Here is a 16,810-nt window from a genome sequence, read left to right as displayed (position 1 = left end):
GCTCGTGGGACTTTTGTCCCTGACTCCGCTAGTTTCTCTTGGTGTGATGTGGGGGCAGTGAGATCGCAGCCTTCGGAATTAGAGATGTGGCTTCCAATCCCGGCTCTGCTGCCTTCTGAGGGAACCACTCGATCCCTGAACCTTATGTTCTGATCCATAAAATGAGGATATGCCGCAGCCTCATTTTTGAAGTGTTAGGTAATAAAACACACAAAGAGTGCCTGCTGGGTAAATGCCTGCACACGCTAAGTACCCAGTGATAGCTTTACTCTTGCATAACCCCCTTGGGCAACCTATGTATGTGTATACATATATCATAGAATACTTGTTAGGATTGGAAGTACTTTGCAATCAGGTTAGAAGGGAAAAGAAGCTCTCATGTCCTTCTCTACATTCACATGCAGCCTTGGCCATTGAAGGTTTTGTCTTAGAAGGAATTAAAATCGTTCCTTTAGCCTATTTTCAGATATGAGGACTTTGAGATTCACTATTTGCACAGATCCAAGAGGAACTGGAACCCCTTCTTCTCTCAGTCTATTGGCCCATTTGTTCAACAAATATTTACAAAATGCCAATTACGCCGCAGCCCTACACCACCTTGTATTAATATCAGCAAAAGAGGAGTGAACCAGGTGGGTAAAAAGAGAGGTAACTAATCCCGAGAATTCTTTGGGGAAGGAAACCATCATCTGTAAAAGGTTAATCTGAGTTCTTTCCAGCGTTTCATCCTTTTTAAGCCTCCAACTTCCCTGAAGAGCCATCAGATTAGAAGGGGGATTTGGGGAACCACCCAGTGGATTCCTCACCTGGGCTCAGGAGCCACTAACAGGATCTTCCATGGACAACACGGGCCCACTCAGAACGGCTGCAGAGAAGACCCCTCACCTTTCCTGGCCCCCCACACAAGCTCTACTGCCAGGAAAGCCTCAGTCTAGCCTTCCTCCTTCCTGCTTACACACCGACTAGCTCCGGGACGCTACCTTTCTGCGACAAGACGGTCCCTCGGAAGTTCAACGTTCTCTTCTCCTGTCTGTGGGCGTCAAACGACCAGAAGAGGCTCACCACATAGCCATTCACCTGCCGAGAGTCAAGAGCCAGGTTACACGGGCAGTGCACACGCACAGACCTCACCAGACAGGAAGTGCAGGACTTTCCTGCTGTTCCTTGGGTGTCTCCCTTCTTATAAAGAACGGGCTGGCCCTTTGGATCCTTAGACCAGTTCTATTTGTGCTAACACTGAACAATCATACTCCTCCAAGCTTCTAAAAATGAATGTGCAACAATTTATAATGTAAAATATAGATTCTATTGTGTATTAACATATATATCTATACACACACACACACATATATATAAGCAATCTAGAAAAATGTTACTGATGAACCTATTTGCAGGACAGGAACAGAGACGTAGACATGGAGAATGAACTTGTGGATACAGGGGCAGAAGGAGAGGATGGGACAAGCATACACACTACGATGTGTACAAGAGGAAGCCAGTGGGAAGTTGCTGTACAGCAGAGAGAGATTACCTCGGTGCTCTGCGATGACCTAGAGGGGTGGGATGGAAGGAGGGAGGCTCAAGAGAGAGAGGATATATGTACACATATAATTGATTCATGTTACTGTACAGCAGAAACTAACACAATTATATTCCAATTTTAAAATATTTTTAAATAGATTCAATGAAACAAAAAAAATTAATGCAAAATAAAAGGACAAGAACCAACTAAAAAGGAAGAAAGAAGAAAATTTGAAAAGGTAATTAGATTACAGTAATTAAGGATCCGTCTTAGCTCAGATGGGCGTCCCTGGTGGCTGAGCAGTAAAGTGTCCACGGGCCATGCAGGAGCTGCAGGAGGTGTGGGTTCGATCCCTTGGGCAGGAAGATCTCCTAGAGAAGGGCATAGCGACCCACCCCAGTGTTCTTTCCAGGAGAATCCCATAGACAGAGGAGCCTGGCAGGCTATCGTCCATAGAATCAAAAAGAGTCGGACACGGCTGAAGCAACTTAGCACATACACAAGTGCTTAGCTCAGGTAGTCCTTGCAGTCAAGGCCAAGAGGTCACAATGAAGGTGGCTTGGTCAGATCTCGTGGGCTTCTCCAGGCAAGAATACTGAAGTGGGTTGCCATTCCCTTCCCCAGGGGATCTTCCTGACCCAGAATCAAATCCAGGTCTCCCACACTGCAGGCAGATGCTTTGCCGTCTGAGCCACCAGGAGAGCCCCCACTGCCTAACAGAGGCAATTACATCCATGAGTCAGGGACGACCACCTCTTCTGAGTCCTGAGCTCATAGAAAGATTTGACCCGAAAGTCCTTAAAACTATTAGACAATGGCCCAGATTAAAATGCGTTTAAGACCAAAGACTAGAGAGACAAGGTCTCCGCAAGGCCATTTCTGGCACCAGCGGTCCCTGAAGCCAAGAGCACTGAGACCACACTGTAGCGCAGTCAACGGCACGAGGACTCTGCAGGCCTTTGGTCCCACCACAGCTTCACAGACTGGGACGGATGTGAGGAAAAACAAAGAGGAAAAAACACCATGGAAGGTGAACGGCAACTTGAGAAACCAGGGGGCACAGACAGCTACGGGAAAGGTGGCCACCCTGATGGACCAAGCAGAGGGGATGAAGGTGCTGGAAGGGGAAGGGCTCTAGGTGCACACAGGTGGATATGTGTCCGAGGGATCTGACTCTTCCCTAAGACCCTCTTCCACTGAGGGAACCTCTGCATTAGCGCTCAGCAACCAGGAAATCCAATAAAGCTGAAAATTACAGGGCAAACATATTCTGTTAACACCAACTCTTTATTTGCACTGTAGCTGTGAACCATTTAATTATATGGTTTAAAAAAAAAAAAGGCACCAGGCTGAGGCAGAATAATTACATGGGAAGACTCTAGTTGTTCTTCGTGGGGGAAGGAGCCAACCTAGGTGTGGTATTTTAGCTTCGCTGGAACATGTCGCTCTTTTCTCTTAATCTTCCTGTCCTCTGCTCTAGCGGTTCCCACGCAAAGCAAAGCCCCACCTGACTGCTGGTTTGAAATGTCCACATTACCTTGATGTCCGTGTCCATGGAGAGGGTAAAGCTTAGAAAATTTTCACCGTAGCTGTCAATGCGGATGTCTGGTGGTGGGATCACTGAGAACAAAAAAGGGATTCAAAGAGAGAAACCATGTGATGAAAAGTGAAGAAGGCAGGACTTCACAGTTTTCAACTCAAGGGACAAAGCGATCTTTCAGTCGGAAAAGAAAAGGCGTTGCTTTGGCACTTTTGACTCCTCTATCGCTTTGGCTACTGTTGCCCTGAGGCTGAGGCTGGGGCTGAGTCCACAGTTGCCTGGTGAACACAGAACTATCTCGGCTGGGTCAGCTATCCCGGCAATTGGGTCGAGCAGAAAAGATCCATTATGTAAATGCCCCAAGTCAGCCCAGCTTCAGCCTGGTTTTGAAAAGTCTGGGGGTCACACTGGGAACCACCTTTACTGGCACCAATGAAGTCCCAGTGGCCTCAGGTCCTTTTTGAAGGTTGACAGCATGCTAAATCTTAAGTCCTAACTTGTAGATGTATGTGGGACGAAATGGAAAGAATCTGGGCCCTGGAATTCAAATTCCTGTTGAGACACTTAGCAACTGTGTGCCCTGGGGCGAGTTACCTGTCCTTGCTAAACCTAGAGATACCATCTGTACTTCACAGAGATGGCAAAATTCACTAAAATAATATGTGTCTTGATACTCAAAGTTCCCTTTCTCTCTTTCCGGTAAAGTCCCACCCATGACAGATTAAAGACCTGATGAGATACTGGCATCCTCATCAAGACCAGAGCTTGGGACTTCCCTGAGTGGTCCAGTGGTTAAGAATCTGCCTTGCAATGCAGGGGATGTGGGTTCAGTCCTGGTCGGGGAACTAAGACTCCACGTGCCACGGAACACCTAAGCCCACACACTGCAACTAGGGAATCTGTGCGCCCCAACAGAACATAGTGTGTGCCACAATTAAGACTCCACACTGCCTAATCAGTAAATGTAATTAAAAAAAAAAAAAACACCAGAGCTCAGCCAGGGAGCTAAGGGGGCAGGGAAAGGGTAGCAGAGAGAAAAAGATTCCTCTTGACTCAAGTGAACAGCACCATGCTGATCATTTTGAATGTCTAACCACCAGAAACCCAGCAGTGTCCTGCAGGTGTGACCTAAGAGGGCTTGATGGGGTCAGCTTCATCAGAATATAACATTCAAATGGATTAGATTCTCAGCACATATGCCTTTTATATCAGCAAGGCAAGAAAGACCCAAAGGAGTAACTAAGACTTGGCGGCAAAGAGATGGTTCAAAATTACAGGAGTCTCTCTAGATGTTCAATAAAAGTGGGCTTGAGGAAAATACAGCATGCAGAAGAAGGAAGGGTATTAGGAGTTGCAGGCAGGCAGCTCAGAGCAAAGTAGTTCAGGTGCTGCTATTCACCTGACCTGGGTGATAATCATAGCGGCGGGAGTTACAGCACCGTCCTCTCCAAGCCCCAGTGTCCTAGCCACCCAAATAGTGAGAATACTCACAGGGTTGATAAGGACTAGGAAAGATAAACTCCTATAAAAACAGCCTGCAAGGTGCTTGCTGCAGTGCTCAAAGTATGGCGGCTGTTGTCATCATTAACCCACTGTGTCCACTATGACGGTGGTGATCCTGGGTGATGCTCCCGCTGTTTCGAATCCCATCTTCCTACGTTACTAGGACCCGAGGTCACACACAGATCATAACACACGCTTTTTGACTCTGCACACAGTTGCCTTCTAACCAATACACATATGAGGAGTTGAGGTTCATCCTAAAAATCATTGTGGTTGCTGTTTAATCGCTAAGTCATGTCCGATTCTTTGAGACCCCATGGCCTTGTAGTCCACCAGGCTCCTCTATCCATGGGATTTCCCAGGCAAGAATACTGGAGTGGATTGCTATTTCCTTCTCCAGGAGATCTTCCTGACCCAGGGATCGAACCCAGGTCTCCTGAGAGCAGCAACCCCTAATCACTGAGATTTTCAAATGCAGGTGTGAACTGTGATGAGGACTACAAGATGCTACCTGTTTGTCTGATGACTTCCCAATGTCCCTCCTTTTCAGTAGGTATGGTCAGTATGTTCTGACTGATCGTAGAGGAAAATAATACCACAGTCAAAACTCTAGGGGAGGAGCTTCTTTGGTGGCTCAGTGGTAAACAATCTACCTGCCAATGCAGGAGAACAGGGGTTCGATCCAGCCTGTGCTCGAGAGCCCACGAGCTCCAACAACGGAAGCACACGTACCCTAGAGCCCATTCTCTGCAGCAAGAAGGTATTGCAATGAGAAGCCCAAGCACAGCACTATAGAGTAATCTTTGCTTGCTACAACCAGAGGAAAACCCTTGCACCAACCAAGACCCAGCACAGCCAAAAATAACTGAAAAAGAAAAGAAGAAAACTAAACACAACTCTAAGGAAGTGTGAACTCAGCACACATTTTCCAACATGTACAATCTCCCTGATTCACGGGAGAATTCACCAAGTTCAGCTTGGCCCCTGCGCTGATCTCAACCACCTCATGTTTTTAAAGGCAACCAGACAGTGACTCTTCAAGACCCACAGCCTATTTCTCACAGGCTCAGGCTAAAGCAAAATCCCTCAGTCACATTCCTGGTGGCATTTCCAGCTTTTGTACCCATCCGCCAATCCAGAAATGAAAGTGCCAAGGCTAAGATCAGGAAGATGAGCTGGTGCGTCTCCCACTGAGCACCAGAGCCTTCCGTTCACTTGCTTCGGTTCACTCACTCATCCGTGATTTCATCGGCTCCTAACTCCACACCGAGGATGGGGTGACAGCACACGTGAGGCACACGTGCCAAGTGAGGAGCCCCGCCCAGGAGGCAGGCCCTGCAGGGGTTCAGGGCTCACGTTCTGGAGTCAGCAGGTCAGGTTCCAACCCCAGCTCTATGTGCAAATGACACAACCTTTCCATTCCCTTATCTGTCCTTATAGTTGCTCTGAGGGCTCAATGAGATAAGCTGGCATACGCAGAGCAGCTGGCATGACAGCCTTCCAGGTCCATGACTTTGATCAGCTCTAGCAATAGAAGGAAATGGCAACCCACTCCAGTGTTCTTGCCTGGAGAATCCCAGGGACGGAGGAGCCTGGCGGGCTGCCGGCTATGGGGTTGCACAGGGTTGGACACAAGTGAAGCGATTTGGCAGCAGCGATAGAAAAACAGAAACTGCCACCTACGTGTTGCTGGTGGCTTCCCCAGGGCAGTAACGAGTGTAGGCATGGCACTCTCTTACAGCACCGCACAGATGAAATGAACAACAAGACCATCTTTATCTTGGCTGAGAAAGAAGGACTCCTTACGTCATGGATACTCCCCCTGAGAAGCAGAGCCGGGCATGGTGGCCTTCAGAAATCCACCTGTATGCTTTTGTTACAACAGATGCCCAGTTCTATATACAAGGAGGAATGATCAACAGTCCCCCAAAAAGACTTCATGTCTAAAGCACAGCAGAGACACCCAGAGAAGTTTACCTGTTGTGGGGAAGGAGGCTGTGTGAACTATTCTGATCTATGCGTCTTCATTGGCCAATCACACAGAGTTTTTTCTAAGGGTTTCTATCTTCTCTAAATCTGCAAATGCTGGAATCATTTACCTTGTCCTTTTATGGTGGTAATGGATTTAGAATCGCTCCAATTTCCTATTCCACGACTGGTCACCGCAGCCACCTTTCAAATCAGAGTGTGAATTAGTATGGAATAAAGGCAACAGGCCACACAGCGAGAATCCCAAGTGGGCAAAAGAGGTGAGGCTTTGGCAATATGGGGGGAAGAAATACACACAGAGGGATGCGAGATAGTCTGAGGCGCCTGCAAGGGAAATAAGATAGGGAAAGAGAGCACAGGAGGCAACCTGGGGAAAGGGAACTGTGACAAAGCTGAAATTATGAAATTTCTGTTGATTGACAGGTGTCACAGTTTTTCTAAAGGGCAGGGGTGTGAGAGGGAGTGCATGCGTGCATGTGTATGTCCATATATATGCATAACCATACACAGGTATGAGACTCTCCGTGTAAGGGAGCTTGTGAATGCACTCAATGGTCTCCAAACATGTTGTGCACAGGCTCTTTTTTCTACTGAAGATTTTGACAATCTATTTCATAAGAACTCCAGAAGATCATTTCATAAATGCCACTTATCACAGCTCTGGCTCTCCCTGCAGCTAAAGATAAGAGGTGGGTGCAAAAGAAATTGGAACTGGAATGCTAGCAGAATATCTGGGTTAACAGCTGGAAGAGCTGCATTAATAATCAATTCTCAGTTATTTGAGTGAAGGTTGATTTGAGTTCTCTATGCGGCCTTGGTTTGAGAGACTAAAAGAAAACATGAGCTCCCAGAGCAAGGGGCTGGGTATTGAGCAGACCACTAGTCAACACCTCGTAAAAGAAGGCACGGAGTTCTCACGAAAGTGCAACCATCTCCCCATGATCCCAGGCCACCCAGCCAGACAGCTGAAACGTTGTGCGAACACTCACTCTGACCGTGTACTGAGTGTTGACCAGTAGGTTCCTTATTTCTGTAAAGTTGCTAAGAGCTCTCTGGGAGGCCCACGTCTTAGAACCACTCCTGCTATATTCTACCTAAAGAGAGAGAAAAATAAAAATAAAAATACTATACCATGAACAGGTACCAAAGGTCTGGGCATCCTAACACCTTACAAAAAGGCAGGAGGAGAGAGGGGAAGGTGGGCTGCAAAATGTCCCAGCGGATGGATGATTATAAGGCAGTACCAAACCAAGTCCGCATCACACAGAACATGATTCTGCTCCAGGAGACCCAGCCATCTCCCACGCTCACCCACACACACTGCCCACTCCTGGGAGGAACTTACTATGTACTCCCGAATGAGGCCATGGGTATGGACGGGTGGGGCCCAGTGGCCCATGATCACTCCTTCCACTTCCCTGTGGAGTGACAGCTGGAGGTTTTGAGGGGCATCTGGCACTAGAAAAAGAAGCCCGTGGGGTTAAAATCCATCTGCATCCTTGTCAACTGGAGGAACTTCCCTGAGCTTAAAAAATACACGAGAAAGAATCCAGAGCCAGCAGGGGACCTGTGCGCTAGAAAGGGGTGTTAGCTTGGTCTTCCCGCTGATGGAACATCTTTCCTCCCTGCTGTCCACCCATCAGACCAACAATGGTTCAGAAAGTCTGACATAGGCTGGGGGCTCCTAAGGGCTGCAGGACAGAATCACCTGGATAGGTTAAGTCAGCATTGGCCCTGGGCTTCCAGGCTGAGGTTTTGATTCTCAAGGCAGCTGCCCTGAACTCTCACATTTACATATATGTGTGTGGGTGCTAAGTTGCTTTAGTTGTGTCTGACTCTTTGAGGCCCTATGGATTATAGCTGCTGTCCATGGGATACTCCATGCAAGAGGATTGGAGTGGGTTGCCATGCCCTCCTCCAGGGGATCTTTCCAACCCAGGGACCGAAGCCACATCTCTGTCTCCTGTATTGGCAGGAGGGTTCTTTACCACTAGCGCCACCTGGGGTGTGGGCGTGGGTGGGTGTGGGCGTGGGTGGGTGTGGGTGGGTGGGGGTGTGTGTGTACACAGAGAAACATATATATACATGTATATTTTTATATGTATATACACATACATATACATGTATTTTTTAGATTCTTTTCCTCTATAGATTATTACATTATACGAAGTATAGTTCCCTGTACTATCCAGTAGGTCCTTGTTGTTTATCTATTTTGTATACAGTAGTGTCTGTTAAGCCCAACCTCCTAATTTATTGTTTGTTGTTCATACGTTGATAAGTCATAAGTCATTAAGTCAGGTCAGACTCTTTGTGACCCCATGGACTGCAGCATGCCAGACTTCTCTGTCCTTCACTATCTCCTAGAGTTGCTTAAACCCTTAATTTATCAGTTCAGTTCAGTTGCTCAGTCGTGTCCGACTCTCTGCGACCCCATGAATTGCAGCACGCCAGGCCTCCCTGTCCGTCACCAACTCCAATTCCCCTCAGGTAACCATAAGTTTGGTTTCTATGTTTGTGTGTCTATTTCCGCTTTGTAAATAAGTTCATTTGTACCAGTTTTCTCTATTCCATATATAAGCATTATCATGTGATATCTGTCTTTCTGTCTGGTGGCCTTCACGTAATAAGTACATCCTCACTTCCTGGCAAGCCCATCTTCTAGATCTCCTTCCCCAGGCCTACACTTCTTCAAGGAGCCTTGTATCCTTTTACTGAAGAACAGCGTTAGAAACCTTGACTGAGTGCCAGGTGTGCTCAACACTATCAAAGTTTTCCTGGGCCTTCCCAGTTGAGGAAACAAGGAGATGCCTGCGGTATACTAACTCGTGCAGATACATATACCTATAAAGATTTTATGTGTACCCACATGCGTGCACATTAAGATGAACATGAGTTCATGTTAACATCTCCAAATGTAAACATGGTTCTGACGGCAACTGAGAATGAAAAGTTCACAAAACCTGGGGAGCAAAGGTCATGGGAACAAGCGCAGTCACCCAACGTCAACTACCGTGAAGAAGGGAGGAAGTAGGGAACTCTACAACCCTCGAGCTTTGGTAAATTTCTTTATAGTATGCCCAAAATATTTCTGACACGCTTCATATGTTAATGATGCCAATCTCCTAAGCACTAAATACTGGGAAATACCTAGAGACGGAAGGCAGAGACAGAAATTAGATAAGAAATGCAAAAAAGGGCAGGGATGGGGAGATCAAATTAACTTCCTAAGAGAAAAAACATTATGCATGGTGATAGGTTTGTAATTACACAAATACCGAATCACTATGTCATACATTTGGAACCAACACAGTGTTGTGGGTCAATTATACTTCAATTTTAAAAAAAAATTGTGTTACGATGTCAAAAACAAATCTATGGTTACGGAAGGGGAAAGGGATCAAGGGATAAATGAGGGTTTGGGGATTAACAGATATACACTGCTCTACATAAAATGGCTTCCCAAGTGGCCCTGGTCGTAAAGGACCCACCTGCCAATGCAGGAGACATAAGGGACACGTGTTCAATCCCTGGATCGGGAAGATTCCCCTGGAGAAGGAAATGGCTACCCACTCCAGTGTTCTTGCCTGGGAAACCCCATGGACAGAGGAGCCTGGCAGGCTACAGTCCACAGGGTCACAAAGAGCTGGGCATAATCGAAGCAATAAACAACAAGGACATACTGTACGGCACTGGGGACTATAGCCAAGATCTCGTAATAACCTATAATAGAAAAGACTCTGAAAAAGAAGAGCGATATACATGTGTAACTCAATCACTCTGCTGTATACCTACCTAAAACACTATATATCAACTACACTTCAGAATTGTGTTTTTTAAAAAAATTATGTGCTATAATAAGGAGAGGGACAGCCAGGACTATAAGCTTAGGCACAAAGGCGGCACATGTAGTGAGGCTGCCCTGTCCCTGAGCATCCTGGGAAACTCTGCAAATCCACAGAAGGGCTTGTCCCTGCAGCACTCACATCCTTCGGGAGTCCTCAGGGTCACGACGTCGTTGGTACTGTGCACCTTGCTCAGACACTGGACCTGGACTTTGACCTGATACGTGGTGTCTGGCTTCAAGACTTTCAATACTGTGCTCGTTTTATTGCTGTGGGTCTCCAGAGTATTCCATATGCTCTCTCCAACCACCCTGGCCAAGAGAACAAAGACAGCATCGCATCAAAGCAGCACGGGGTGGCCAAGATGTCTGAACCCATCAACGGAGTTGCTCGGTGCACACACAAGAGTTTATGGAATACCCGGTGGCAATAAAAACATCTTTTTATTCTCCCGAGGCAAAGAAGGGACCCACCTGTAGTAAACGTTATACACACAAGAAGCAGAGGGCATCTTCTTGGGCCGTATCCAGGTCAAAGTTACATCCCCAGAGAAGTCTGCTGTCCACTGAAGATTCTGTATTTTGTATACATTTAATTCCTCTAGAGAGAGAAAAGGGGGGGAAAGCAAGTGATACCTTACAAATCTCTGCATTTCAAAGGACACAGGAGGTTCCTTGGTTGCAGGCAGACCTGCTGGGCTCTGCGTGGTCTGGCCACCATCATCTTAAAACACCCCAGAAAAAAAAAAGAGTTCAAACCTTCCTATCCACCCTTCCCCAGGGTCTCCTAAATTTCCAGCTGTGATATTTCTCCTTGCATTTCACCTCCCTGTCTGCACTGAGACAAGCCTGATTCTCAACAGAGAGTACCACAAACCCAGGGACACTGTCACGGCAGGATCTGTGACTTCTAGAGACTGAGAGGCTTATGTGCCCCAGAATCCACATGCTGATGCCTCAACCCCAACGTGATGGCATTGGAGGCGGGTCCTCGGGAGATGACTAGGTCCTAAGGACGGAGCCCTCGTGAGTGAGGCTGGTGTTTTCATAAAAGAGACCCCAGAGCATTTCCTTCCACCATGGGCCAACACGGAGAACACGGCTGTCTGTGGGCCAACAGGTGGGCCCTCGCCAGACACCGAATCTGCTGGGCTTCAGTGTCAGGCTTTCCAGCCTCCAGAGCTGTGAGACATAAGTTTCTGCTGCTTTCGTGCCACCCAGTCAGTGGCATCGGAGAAGGCAATGGCACCCCACTCCAGTACTCTTGCCTGGAAAATCCCATGGATGGAGGAGCCTGGTGGGCTGCCGTCCATGGGGTTGCGAACAGTCGGACATGACTGAGCAACTTCACTTTCACGTTTCACTTTCATGCATTGGAGAAGGAAATGGCAACCCACTCCAGTGTTCTTGCCTGGAGAATCCCAGGGACAGGGGAGCCTGGTGGGCTGCCGTCTATGGGGTCGCACAGAGTTGGACACGACTGAAGCGACTTAGCAGCAGCAGCAGCAGTCAGTGGCATTCTGTGATAACAGCCCCCAAAAGATTGCTAAATGCATTTCAGACACAAGGATGGAGTTCACCCCACCGCACGGCCTGAGGCACTGCAGGAGCAACAATGCCTCAACACGAGCTGGTGATGGGTTAGTCGCTCAGTGGTGTCCTACCCTTTGAGACCCCGTGGACGGTACCCCGCCAGGCTCCTCTGTCTGTGGAATTCTCCAGGAAAGAATACTGGAGTGAGTTGCCATGCCCTCCTCCAGGGAATCTTCCCAACCCAGGGATCGAACCTGGGTCTCCTGCACTGCAGGGGCAGATTTCTTATTGTCTGAGCCACCAGGGAAGCCCACCAACGCAAGGACTAAAGCAAAAGACAAAATGGAAACCCCAGTCTCGACCAGCATCTCCCTGAGAGGGGCGAGGTGAGCTGGAGGCCGTATCAGAGGTGGGGCAGGCCTCCTCTGGAGCGCCAACAGTGAGCGAGAATCTTAGCTTGTTCAGACTGAGGCAAAGCTCAACAGGTTCTGCCCTGGGCCCCCCCGCCCCGCAGGGTGGAGGATGAGCCGGGGGTCCTGGGGGGCCACACTCACCGCTGCAGGCGCGCTCGTCGCTCTCGTCCGAGCAGTCCAGGAAGCCGTCGCAGCGCTCGGAGAGCATGATGCAGGCCTCACCGTCCTGGCATTGGAACTCCAGGGCCGTGCAGGTCAGGGTGCTGTGCGTGGCTGCAACACGTGAGGGTCCACAGTCACCAAAGCGTTCCCAGGTTCTGGGAAAGGGAACTCATCAACTAGCGCTCCCCGCCCCATGCAAATATGCACACGATGCTCCATACAATGACTCTATCCAAACGAAAAGGAAGCCAAACAGACCACTGAGCCAGGGTGCTGATCCAACAGCAGAGAGTCTACTAACAACGGGTCTTTATAGTCTTCTGGGGAACTCGTGAAGCACAGAGGTTTGTTCCAAACCTACTGAGGCAGAAACATAGCACTGGGCACGTGCAGGACTTAAAAGCTCCACAGTGATTCCTCAGAACTGGCCAGCCCTGAGAACTTCTGCTCTAGAACTAGATAACCCTGTTTTCTGGCTGAGGCACTGCACCCACTTCTGAAAACCACATTTCAGTGGCAGGCAGATTCTTTACCACTGAGCCACCAGGGAAGCCCTCAGAAAAGGGTTCAGAACCACTAGTGAACAGCCTCAGAAGCCCAAGATGGGATTCATCCACCCATTTATCTATCCATCCATCCATCCATCCAACTTTAAGGGAGGGTCTATCATCAATCAGATACTGTTTAAGACGCTAAGGATATGGTGATATGTGAAACAAAGGACCTACCCTCACAGAGCTTACTGAGAGAAACAGCAAACAAGTAAACAAACAAATACATTATTTTAGACAGTGATAGGGCTACAAAGAAATATACTGAGAGTAACTGGAAGAGAGTGATGGGGATATTATACAGGAGAGTCAGGGAAGGACTCTATGCTCAGAGGGGATTGTTATGGAAAATACCAAGATCCCCATCACAGAATTACCACCCCTCCACTTGCTAAGAACGTGGTAAAATATAATCAAAAAACAGATGAATAGTCAAGCTGAAAGATGTCTGACGTTTCTTTAGGAAACATCTCAATATTTTCAAAGGAAGGAAACATGGTTTTTAGAAACTGGGAATAAGGTTGTCTGAAAATTCTTAAACTGGTTCTTAACAGATGATTAATGGGCACTTAAAACAATGTAGGAGCCTTCAGGGGCCAGCTTCTCTGAGAAGAGGCATGTCATGCAAATCTCATTTCCTTTGTTGATGGGGTTATCCGATTAATGGATTGAGGAAAACTGTAGATAGAGCACATCTTGATTTGAAGCCTCTTAACCAAGCGATTGCCTTATGTACAAGACAGATGTGAAACAGGCAAAAGATATTTATTTAAAGAACACCCATTAATGAATTAATCTCACCCAAGAGGAAGGTCCTATTTCATTTCCTCTCTGTTAATTGTGGTTAATGTTCTTCTTACCGTACTTATCTGGCTCAGACGTTCCTACTATGATTTTGATGAGTGTTGTTTCAACCTGCCCTGTTATCTGAATGTCCCAAAGGTCCACTTTGTTCAGTCTCTTCACGTAAGTGCAGGATTTTACGCTAATCCCCATTTAATTTCTCTGTGTTGTTTTGGGAGTATTCCTCCCTACAAGAACTTTCCACATGGTATGATGAGAAGCTCATGGTTTTGTACAAAGAAAATACTAAGTAAATGCCCCAATCTGCTGCGGACGAGGTGACCCTCTTTGAAGCTTAACTTTCCTATCTCTAAAATGGAGGCATAAGGCCAGAATTTATTAATATGAGACCCAAAGTACAAGCACAAGCTATCCTGGTCTCCTGGAGTCTCCCCGGGGGCAGATGGCCCTGCCGACCACTTACGGCAGTTGGCCTCGTCCTGGCCGTCCTGGCAATCCTGGTGGCCGTCACAGCGCCTCCAGTTGGGGATACACTTCTTCGGTTGGCGGCACTCGAATTCAAACCGGTCGCACCGCCCGAGCTGGGTAGGAGTGGAGGCAGCAGTCACATTGGCTAAAAGAAAAGGTTTTTAAAATTCACTTCTTTAGTATTGAGGCCAGCAACAGCGACCTATTCGATGTGCTGGGGATGCTGGTGCTCTGGGAATTTCGACGGGAACCCAAACAGACATGTGAGCTCTGGTGAAGATGGAAGGTTGCTAAGACACAAGCATCTCATTCTGCTTCTCTCCCAGGAAGCCCCCGACAGAGACAAAGCCAACAGGACCTGGGAAACTGGGAAGCTGACAGGGCTGAGCGGCTCGATACTTCAGAGCAGAGAGGACTCTGCCCTAGGCTGTCACGGGAGAAAGCTAAGCTCCATTAAGACCAACTTCACAGAATCTGCAAACAGACTGGAAAATGGTATGCTTTGGCCAGGAGAGAAAAGGGTGAAAATTATATAAGGGGGCCACTGAAAGATGCTAAAGCAGCAGTGAGAATCCCCACTCCCCCGCCTCACTATCCCCACAAGACAATCAGTCAACCTGTCATTCACAGGGGGAGCTCCTGGGCTCCAGGCAGAAATTCTGGTTCTGTATTTTTATAAATATAGAAAAAAAATATATAAATACATAAGATATTCTACACTTTTTAGAAACAACCCAAGTGATTCCCTACAGGTTGTTCTACATGCTGTAATGCGAGAAAGAGTGATGGCATATTGGCATCCCATGCTTCTGTCTGCCCTGACGGACAGTGGGCTTCACAGAAGGCAAGAAGGGGGACAACATCAAGGTGGACAGGGTGAAAGTTCTGCTGGAGGAATCTAAGTAAACAAGAGGCAGGTCTGTCCACAGCAACTGAGGACCCCAGCATATGGAAGTGAGAAGTCATGGCAAGCACAAAGGGTCTAACAGGGCTCAAACAGGGCCTTGAAAAGAGGACTCAAGGGTTAGGGTCTATTTTCTGGACAAGAGGACAAGCAGAAACCAGTGATGAGTCTTTTAAAAAGTTACTTTTTTTTTTTTTTTTTTAAGATTTTTTGATGTGGACCATTTTTAAAGTTTTTATGGAATTAAAAATTACAGTATTGCTTCTGTTTTTTATGTTTGGGTTTGGTTTTTGGCCACAAAGCATGTAGGATCTAAGCTCCCCAACTAGGGATTGAACCTGAGCCCCCTGCATCGGAAGGTGAAGTCTTAACCAGTGGACTGCCAGGGAAATCCCACCACTCATGATTTTAAACAGAGAAGAGATGGGATAAAAACAGCCTTAAAGGATCCAGGAATTTGCTGAAAAGAATTACATAAACCGCGGCAAGTGATGATCTATTCTCTTATTATAACTGACTCTGAAATGGAAACCTATTGAGAAAAAGACACACTTCTGCCTGCAGTTATGGGGGCGCCTTGACGATTATCCTGGCTATCCACGGGCTTCCAGCAACAAGGTGAAAGCACAGACCTCCAGGTGCCTTGCCATGTTTAGCCACTAGATGGCATTGCTTACCCCTTTTTTTAATAGGATGGCTGCCAACTAGCAAACCAGAGATTTAGGAGAGTTTAATACAGAGACCTTCCCTACAAACCCCATGGTAACCTCCTGGGAGAGGAAGCAGCCACGGTGGTCAGCCGGATACAGAGGGCAGTGAGGGAAGATGACTTCTGAGTGCCCAGGGATCTCCCTGTTCTGAGGTGAGAAGGAGCCTGGCCACAGAGCTGAGTCCCCAAGGGCAGGCACTGCCCTCGGCCACCCAGGGTGCAGCCTCAAAGGTCCTCTCCTTGAAGCGGGTGCCCCGGGTCAGCGCTGGGGCCATACTTACCAGGCGAGGGGCAGGCCTCCTCGTCCGAGCCGTCCGTGCAGTCTCGATATCCGTCGCACACCCAGCTGTCCATCACGCAGGCCCCACTGCTGCAGCGGTAGTAGTTGGGCAGACACGTGGAGGGCCCGGGAGTGGGGGAGGGAAGAACATGTGAATCTGGGGAAGACACCAAACAAGGAAACCCACAATGTCACAGGAAGCTTGAGCTCAGACCCCGACGCGTCCCAGGCCAGTATGATGTCCCAGGTTTAGCTGCACAGCTGGGGGGTAGTGGGGTGGGGGGCTGTGTGCCAGGACTGTTCTGAGCTGTGGCTCATCTAAAAATCGCGTATGGAGGGGTGTCAGGACACACTGTGTTCCCTTCCCTTCCATGGAGCGGATTTACCTTACCTATTATATTTGCCTTGGGCTAGTATTCAGATGCGTTTGCTTTTGCAGGGCCTTGTGCAGGCTGGTGGAAGGAAGGGGACTCGGAAGGCACAGGGCAGATGGGAGAATTAATTCCTATCCAGGTTAAACCAGTTCTGGTTCACTCAACCCCAACCACCTCAAGAGCAGCTCAGGGACAAGAACACCAAAAAGGAAAG

General features: G+C 47.9%; 1 protein-coding gene across 1 annotated transcript in view; it reads right to left on the bottom strand.

Moving 5' to 3' along the window:
* SORL1 (sortilin related receptor 1) overlaps nucleotides 1–16,810 on the bottom strand; it is a 162,350-nt gene that overhangs the window by 16,753 nt on the left and 128,787 nt on the right. The window contains exons 31-40 of the mRNA XM_052652557.1: nucleotides 16,224–16,379; nucleotides 14,325–14,474; nucleotides 12,486–12,617; nucleotides 10,873–10,999; nucleotides 10,541–10,710; nucleotides 7,900–8,012; nucleotides 7,544–7,648; nucleotides 6,665–6,737; nucleotides 3,060–3,142; nucleotides 981–1,077 (exon numbers count right to left, since the gene is read on the bottom strand). Of these exons, the coding sequence (XP_052508517.1) occupies nucleotides 981–1,077; nucleotides 3,060–3,142; nucleotides 6,665–6,737; nucleotides 7,544–7,648; nucleotides 7,900–8,012; nucleotides 10,541–10,710; nucleotides 10,873–10,999; nucleotides 12,486–12,617; nucleotides 14,325–14,474; nucleotides 16,224–16,379 (1,206 nt within the window). The remainder of the gene's footprint in view (nucleotides 1–980; nucleotides 1,078–3,059; nucleotides 3,143–6,664; nucleotides 6,738–7,543; nucleotides 7,649–7,899; nucleotides 8,013–10,540; nucleotides 10,711–10,872; nucleotides 11,000–12,485; nucleotides 12,618–14,324; nucleotides 14,475–16,223; nucleotides 16,380–16,810) is intronic.

This window comes from Budorcas taxicolor, chromosome 15, assembly GCF_023091745.1.
Source record: "Budorcas taxicolor isolate Tak-1 chromosome 15, Takin1.1, whole genome shotgun sequence".
Lineage (NCBI taxonomy): Eukaryota > Metazoa > Chordata > Mammalia > Artiodactyla > Bovidae > Budorcas > Budorcas taxicolor.
The sequence above is the reverse complement of the archived record's forward strand: the minus strand, read 5'-3'. Positions and strand labels throughout refer to the sequence as shown.